The 8451-nt window shown below is 51.7% G+C and overlaps 1 protein-coding gene across 1 annotated transcript in view; it reads left to right on the top strand.

The window, feature by feature from the left end:
- tanc2b (tetratricopeptide repeat, ankyrin repeat and coiled-coil containing 2b) overlaps nucleotides 1–8005 on the top strand; it is a 68710-nt gene extending 60705 nt beyond the window's left edge. The window contains exons 25-28 of the mRNA XM_042703165.1: nucleotides 2229–2320; nucleotides 3316–3462; nucleotides 4502–4602; nucleotides 5343–8005. Of these exons, the coding sequence (XP_042559099.1) occupies nucleotides 2229–2320; nucleotides 3316–3462; nucleotides 4502–4602; nucleotides 5343–7467 (2465 nt within the window). The 3' untranslated portion in view covers nucleotides 7468–8005. The remainder of the gene's footprint in view (nucleotides 1–2228; nucleotides 2321–3315; nucleotides 3463–4501; nucleotides 4603–5342) is intronic.
- The last annotated feature ends 446 nt before the right edge of the window (nucleotides 8006–8451 follow it).

Raw genomic sequence — 8451 nt, 5'->3', positions numbered from 1 at the left:
TGTGAGAATCAAGAACAGGATTTAAATGTTCTTTTCCATAGAAACACACACACACACACACACACACACACACACACACACACACACACACACACACACACACCTCTCTGTGTTGGTGTGAGCCTGCTTAGTCTGTCTGTTGGTTAGCTCACTGTCTTCCTGTATACCATGTCCTGACCATACCAATCTCCCTCTCTTTAGCATCTCTCTCTCTCCCTCTCTCTCTGTCTGTCGGTCTGTCTGTCGGTCTGTCTGTCTGTCTGTCAGTCTGTCTGTCTGTCTGTCGGTCTGTCTGTCTGTCAGTCTGTCAGCATCTCTCAAGAATCCCTGCTGCAAACAGCCTCACTGCACACACAGTGGGCTTCTTCCACAATGTAGGATCTCCAAGTTAGTCCAGGAAATTGCCCAGTATAAACTGGACCCCGTCCTGGTCTGGTTCAGGAACTGCCCGGTATAAACTGGACCCCGTTCTGGTCTGGTTCAGGAACTGCCCAGTATAAACTGGACCCCGTTCTGGTCCAGGAAATTGCCCAGTATAAACTGGACCCCGTCCTGGTCTGGTTCAGGAACTGCCCAGTATAAACTGGACCCCGTTCTGGTCTGGTTCAGGAACTGCCCAGTATAAACTGGACCCCGTTCTGGTCCAGGAAATTGCCCAGTATAAACTGGACCCCGTCCTGGTCTGGTTCAGGAACTGCCCAGTATAAACTGGACCCCGTTCTGGTCCAGGAAATTGCCCAGTATAAACTGGACCCCGTCCTGGTCTGGTTCAGGAACTGCCCAGTATAAACTGGACCCCGTTCTGGTCCAGGAAATTGCCCAGTATAAACTGGACCCCGTCCTGGTCTGGTTCAGGAACTGCCCAGTATAAACTGGACCCCGTCCTGGTCTGGTTCAGGAACTGCCCGGTATAAACTGGACCCCGTTCTGGTCTGGTTCAGGAACTGCCCAGTATAAACTGGACCCCGTTCTGGTCCAGGAAATTGCCCAGTATAAACTGGACCCCGTCCTGGTCTGGTTCAGGAACTGCCCGGTATAAACTGGACCCCGTTCTGGTCTGGTTCAGGAACTGCCCAGTATAAACTGGACCCCGTTCTGGTCCAGGAAATTGCCCAGTATAAACTGGACCCCGTCCTGGTCTGGTTCAGGAACTGCCCAGTATAAACTGGACCCCGTCCTGGTCTGGTTCAGGAACTGCCCGGTATAAACTGGACCCCGTTCTGGTCTGGTTCAGGAACTGCCCAGTATAAACTGGACCCCGTTCTGGTCCAGGAAATTGCCCAGTATAAACTGGACCCCGTCCTGGTCTGGTTCAGGAACTGCCCGGTATAAACTGGACCCCGTTCTGGTCTGGTTCAGGAACTGCCCAGTATAAACTGGACCCCGTCCTGGTCTGGTCCAGGAAATTGCCCAGTATAAACTGGACCCCGTCCTGGTCTGGTTCAGGAACTGCCCAGTATAAACTGGACCCCGTTCTGGTCCAGGAAATTGCCCAGTATAAACTGGACCCCGTCCTGGTCTGGTTCAGGAACTGCCCGGTATAAACTGGACCCCGTTCTGGTCTGGTTCAGGAACTGCCCAGTATAAACTGGACCCCGTTCTGGTCCAGGAAATTGCCCAGTATAAACTGGACCCCGTCCTGGTCTGGTTCAGGAACTGCCCAGTATAAACTGGACCCCGTTCTGGTCCAGGAAATTGCCCAGTATAAACTGGACCCCGTCCTGGTCTGGTTCAGGAACTGCCCGGTATAAACTGGACCCCGTTCTGGTCTGGTTCAGGAACTGCCCAGTATAAACTGGACCCTGTCCTGGTCTGGCCGACAGCTAAAGGGTTCAGGCTTTGCCCTGTGCACTGATTGGTCCTCTAGACCCCATTGGATCTGATTCAGATGTAGTCTGTACCAGAAACATAATAGCATACTTCACTGAGAGGAAGTATTACTACCCATGATTCAAAGGGGATGTAGAAACCAGGATATGTAGTTGGATGTGTGCAGCAGACTACTCTCTGTCTCTCTCTCATTGTGTGCGTTGTGACGTTGTGTTTGCGCCCTTGTTGTTGTTGTTGTTGTTGTTGTTGTTGTTCTTGTAGCTGTTTACATGTTGATGCTCCAGAACATTCCGCACCAGTTCTCTCTCCTCCCTCCAGCCCTGCCCCCTCCTCCCCTCCCTTGCTCGCCATTCCTCTCTGTTCTTTTTTTTACCCATCATGCATCCTGTTGATCTTAGGTCCTGCCACGTGGGCGATGGCCACCTCCAAACCCGACATCATGATCATCCTGCTCAGTAAACTCATCGAGGAGGGCGACGGCTTCTACAAGGTGAGACTACGTGGACGTGGCTCAAGCTTGCTCGTGTTCGTGTTCATGTTCACGTTTAGATCACTACCAGAGCAGACGCGTCCCTTTACCTTTAAGAAGCTCTTGAAGACCCAACTCTTCAGAGAGCACTTCCCTTCCTAATTTACTCTTCTACTAGCACTAACAGTAGTTCAATTCCTGCACTTTTTACTATTTCTTATGTAAAATAGTATTTATTGTTACACTAGGTCTCTATTGCTTGTAGCTTGATTGTTCTCTCCCTTGTACGTCACTTTGGAGAAAAGCGTCTGCTACATGACTAAATGTAACTGAAATGTAGATCCTTCACAAGTGCAGAGAACGCTTCAGTATAGTTCCTGTATCTCAAACAAGTGCAGAGAACGCTTCAGTATAGTTTCTGTAGCTCAACGGGTAAACTCATCTACTCTACCTAATGAATGATTCAGGTACTGTAGCTGGTCTCCTCCAGCGAAGGCTGTCAATCACTTCATTCCCAAGTGTGTCCTCGCCTCCTTACGATAAAGTAGAATAATGTTTTAACAACTTATTTCTGGGGGGGGAATAAAAAAAGGTGCAGATATTAACATAGGAGAAACTAACTCTTGCTCTCTTCCTGGCAGCATTAGCACATGTCTGAAGTGGAGTGAACTGTGCTGTGTAGTCAGCGTGTGTGTGTTATCCATTAGCTCTTAGCAGCTGGCAAACCACATGTTTGAATTTACAACATGATACAGGCCTTGAGCTGATTTGGATAATGTGTGTGTGTGCGTATCTGTGTGTGTGCGTATCTGTATGTGTGCATATCTTTGTGTGTCCGTACATGTGTGTGTGTGTGTGTCTGTGTGTATCTGTGTGTGTGTGTGCATGTGCCTGTGTGTTTACGTATCTGTGTGTGTGTGTATCTGTGTGTGTGTGCATGTACCTGTTTGTTTACGTATCTGTGTGTGTGTGTGTGTGTGTGTGTGTGTGCGCGCGTGTGTGTGTGTCTCCTCCAGAAAGGGAAGGTGAAAGAGGCAGCGCAGCGGTACCAGTATGCCCTGAAGAAGTTCCCCCGTGAGAGCTTCAGTGAGGACATGAAGGCCTTCAGAGATCTCAAAGTCTCCCTGTTCCTCAACCTGTCCCGCTGCCGTCGCAAAATGAATGTAAGTCAGCCTGAGACTCCACACACTTCACGTGAAACTGAAGTCTAAGATTATAACTTAATTTTAACAACATTACCATTAGCATGTCCTGCTATCCTCTGTCAGTTGATGTAGCTCTCCAGCTCTCCTCTCAGTATGGCCGTGAACACAAATTGACAGGCAGGGAAGTCCTAATACAGCTCCACTTCTTTTTTTTTTTTTGTCTCTGAGCATCTACTTCGGTTAAAGATATAAGCAGGTAAAGTCAGCTTGCTTAAGTGTGTAACAGTATCCCACAAGGGCGCGTCAGTGATTGAAGCAGATGAATGAACTGCCATGTCACTTGCATCCGACGCCATTAGCGTAGCGTAGCGTAGCGTAGCGTAGCATAGCATAGCGCTCGGAGTTGAGATTCCTGAAAAGGAAACCCTGTCAGTTCTTCCCCATGAGGAGATCTTTTTTGAAGTCCTTCTTTCAGAAATCCTGAGTGCGTGCGTTAGCATACAAATCTAGCACTCAATGCAGATGGCATTTCAAAGCACTCCGCACTTCAAAGCCAACTTCAGAATCAGTCCAGATTCGGTGTGTTTGTAAACAGACATCACAAACAAGTCACTCATCACAACAAACAATGCTTTCAAGAGCACCAGCATGACTTCTGCATATTTATTATTTCTCAGTGTTGGCTGTCATGTCTGCCTTCTCTTCTCCCAGAGAGGAGGAGGAGTCGGTACGGATTAGGGATGATTTTCACTCCTGTTCCTGTCCTCTGCCCTCCGTTCATCCCAAAGATCTTTTAATCTTACAGCAGCTTGAGCGCCAAAAACACTTCATCATAATCATTTAACTTTTTATGGTTTTTGGCACTTCTCTCCATTTGTGTTTTCTATTGTAAGATCAATGTATCTACCGTTGGAAATGATTAACATAATTGCTGTCATTTTCTCATTTTCACATCTGTTGATGTTCTATTTTGGTCTGCGCGCGCGTGTGTGTGCGTGTGCGTGTGCGTGTGCTTGTGCGTGTGCGTGTGCGTGTGTGTGTGCGTGTGTGTGTGTAGGACTTCGGGATGGCTGAGGAGTTTGCCACCAAAGCATTGGAGCTGAAGTCTAAATGCTACGAGGCATTTTATGCCAGAGCTCGTGCCAAGAGAAGCAGCAGGTAGGAATGGAACAGCACTGGGTGTATTAGTCTGTACTGACAAAAATGAGTGGACATACGTATATTGTATATACGTCTAAACAGTACTGAAAGATATGAGTGGACACAACTTGTATATTAGTGGGAACAGTACTGACAGATATGAATGGACACAACTTGTATATTAGTGGGAACAGTACTGACAGATATGAATGGACACAACTTGTATATTAGTGGGAACAGTACTGAAAGATATGAGTGGACACAACTTGTATATTAGTGGGAACAGTACTGACAGATATGAATGGACACAACTTGTATATTAGTGGGAACAGTACTGAAAGATATGAGTGGACACAACTTATATATTAGTGGGAACAGTACTGACAGATATGAATGGACACATCTTGTATATTAGTGGGAACAGTACTGACGGATATAATTGGACACATTTCAATATTAGTCTGAATATATCCTACATAAGCAACTTCCCATTTCATATTTCAAGTGTCCTTATTGCAGTGGACATAACACTATGTTCTAGTCATGTAAATGCATATTATTACATATATTATTATTACTATCTCTAACCTTCATTTAACAAGGTTTTGTAACAACATGCACTAATATGACAAGTACGTTGCAGTTATTGATATGTATAAAGTAAATAGAATAATGTAAAGAGAGGCTGCATACTAAATCTCTATAATCCTATTTTGCAAACTGGACTGAGGTTTTCTGGGTGTTTGCTTTGCCTGCAGGCAGTTCGCTGAAGCTCTGGAGGACCTGAGGGAAGCCATGCATCTAAGCCCAAACAACCGTGAGATCCAGAGACTCCTACAGCGCGTAGAGGAGGAGCACATACTAACCACCCAATCAGAGGAGCCGGAGATGGCTCCGCCCCAATTCCCGCCCCCGTCGCCACCTCCACCAGAGGGAGAGGAGGAGGAGCCTGTACTTCCTGTTCATGTCCCGCCCCCTGAGCCGCGATTGGACGACATGGAGCCGGTGCAGGACCTGTTCGAGGACCAGGACTACCTGGAGCAGGAGTTGGAGAACGTGTCCATGGGCCTGTCCAGCCTGCCAATCATCCAGAGCCCGCCCCCCTCCCCTGCCCACCACCACCATCACCACCACCACGACTCCGCCTACCTGTCGGGCGGCCAGGCCTTCGACTTCCACCCGAGCCACTCCTCCATGTCATCCCCCACGCGGCAGAGCTACCAATCAGCATCGCCGCCTCCCTCCCCGACCCACCAGAACTCTCACTACCGGGCCAGCCCTCCGCACACGTCCCCGGACCAGCAGCACCCCTATCACTTCAGCCCCCCGCCCCCCCAGGGCATGGACTACCAGAGCCCACCGCCCTCCCCTCTCCGCCGCAATGCCCCCTACCGCGCCAGCCCGCCGCTGGAGAGCGTCTGCATGTACCGCTCCCAGTCGGGCTCCCCGATCCGCTACCAGCAGCTCCAGCAGGAACCGCTCCCGCTCCCGGCCCGGCCCAAGTCCCCGCTCTCCAAGATGGGCACCCAGCGCTCCTTCCAGCTCCAGTCGCAGGCCTCGCAGTGCTCCCAGTCCAGCCAGCTCCACCGGCTCCAGCCCGCCATGGCCCAGATCGTCCGCACCAACCACCAGCAGGGCAACGGGGGCTACGCCGGCCAGCTGGCGCACCCCCTCAGCAGCCGCTACCAGGGCGCTTCCATGGACGAGAGAGGCCTGGTGGAGAGCCGGTTGGTGTACCAGCCCTCGCTGGACGGCCGGTCCATGCCCCCCCAGGTGCAGTCCAGCCTGAGCTCGGGAGCCCTGTGCCGGGGGGTGGTGGTGCCGGAGGGGGGGATGCTGAAGGACGAGCTGACCCCCCAGCAGCGGCCTGCCTCGGCGTACCGGCCTGGTGGAGGGGGCGGTGTGCCGGGCGGAGGGCTCCGCTTTAGTCAGACGCCGCAAATCATCCGCAGCCAGTCGGCGGCGTACTACCCGGTGTCCAAGCACGAGTTGGACCGGGAGCGGGTGGTAGCCGCGTCAGCGGTGCCGGTGTGCCAGCTGGGCTCCCCTGAGATCCCGCACCTGGTGCGGCGGCCCATCAGCGCCAGCCCCGGCGAGGTGAAGCAGCACATGTCGGCGCCGCGGCCCCTCATCCATTCGCAGAGCGTCAGCATGCGCTTCTCCCCCTCCAGCAGCAGCATCTCCTCGGGCTCGGCCTGTAATCTAGCCCCAGGCTTCAGGCCGGCCTCCTCCATTAGCCAGATGGAGATCCCGCTGCAGGCGGCCTACGAGCGCGACGAGCTCGGCGCCATCTCGCCCTCGCAGGGTGTGGATGGGCGCGGCGGGGGTGGCGGAGGCGGGCTGTACGGGGGCGAGGGCAGCCGCTCGAGGAGCACGCCGTTCATGGGCATCATCGACAAGACGGCTCGGACTCACCAGCCCACGCACCAGTACCTGCACCAGCCCTCGCGCGGCTGGGCCATGACCTCTATGGACAGCGGCCTGGGCAGCAGCGGCGCCATCACCAGCCCCACGTCGCCCGGCAACCTCATCCACCAGGCGTCCGTCGCCTCGGCTTCCTACAGTCCGCCCGCGTCGCTAGGCAACATCGCCTACTACAACAAGACCAACAACGCCCAGAACGGGCACCTGCTGGAGGACGAGTACTACAGCCAATCGCAGCCCTCCTCGCTGGGCAAGCTGGCCAACGGAAGCGCCCGCGAGCGGGACTTGCTGGAGAGGGTGAGCCAGGGACCCACCTACCAGGACGTGAAGGTGGCGCGGACCCTGCCCGTGGCACAGGCCTACCAGGAGAACATGTACCGCCAGCTCTCCCGCGACCCGCGCCAGCCCCCCACCTCGCCCATCAAACCAAAGAGACCCTTCGTGGAGTCCAACGTCTGACGACACACCCTCATGGGGACCTGAGAAAGAGGCCACATGTGTGTGTGTGTGTGGGGGGGGGGGGGGGGGGGAGAGGGGGTGTGTTTGGGAGAGAGAAAAAGGGAGGTGGGTGCGAGTGTGTAGGAGCCAGAGGGGCAAAAGGTTGTTTTGTTATATTTTGTTTCGTTTTGTTTACTTTTTTTTTTCCAGAGACAGATTACAGATGTGAATGTTTGAGAAACATGTCAGGCAGCGAGAGCAGAACAATACAATAGTCAGAACCAGATGGTTCGGAACCCAAGAGAACACATTGGACAGCTACATCCGCCGGAGCTGCAGCTTCTGTAGAACTCTAGTCAAAAGCTTCTCATCTGTGGCGTGTACAATAGTGTACTACTGGATACTGTATTTAAACTACAAAACACAACCTCATACTCTACACAGTGTGAAAGCACACAAAAACACAACATCAGTCCAGACCTGAAGTATTACTACTGAGAGAGAGAGAGAGAGAGAGAGAGAGAGAGAGAGAGAGAGAGAGAGAGAGAGAGAGAGAGAGAGATGGTATGAGTGGGTCTGTAATGGAGTGTGAGAGCGTGTGTGTGTGTGTGTGTGTGTGTGTGTGTGTGGTGGGTGGTGGGTGGGAACGTGGCAGTGGGACAGTTCAGACTGAACAACCACCACACATGCTGCAAGAGACTGCATCAGGAGGCTCGACCGAAGCGCACACGGGATTGTTCAATACTGTACAGGACAGATACTCTATCAAGTAAATGACTCCGAAAGCTGGACAGAGGACTATTTATAAATCAGTTCTATAATGTATAGATATATGAAAATACAGTATAAATCCATGTGTAAGCATAGCATTTGTATTGGTCTTCTGTTTTTTTAACAGCTAGAGAAGAAAGGGACAAGGGCATTTACTAACTTTCGACATTTCTGGTCAGCTAAAGAAAACATTTTGATTAGAAATATTGAGTTATTGACATTGTTAAGTTTAAA

This window comes from Clupea harengus, chromosome 23 (genome assembly GCF_900700415.2).
Source record: "Clupea harengus chromosome 23, Ch_v2.0.2, whole genome shotgun sequence".
Classification (NCBI taxonomy): domain Eukaryota; kingdom Metazoa; phylum Chordata; class Actinopteri; order Clupeiformes; family Clupeidae; genus Clupea; species Clupea harengus.
This window is presented reverse-complemented; position numbering and strand designations above follow the sequence as displayed.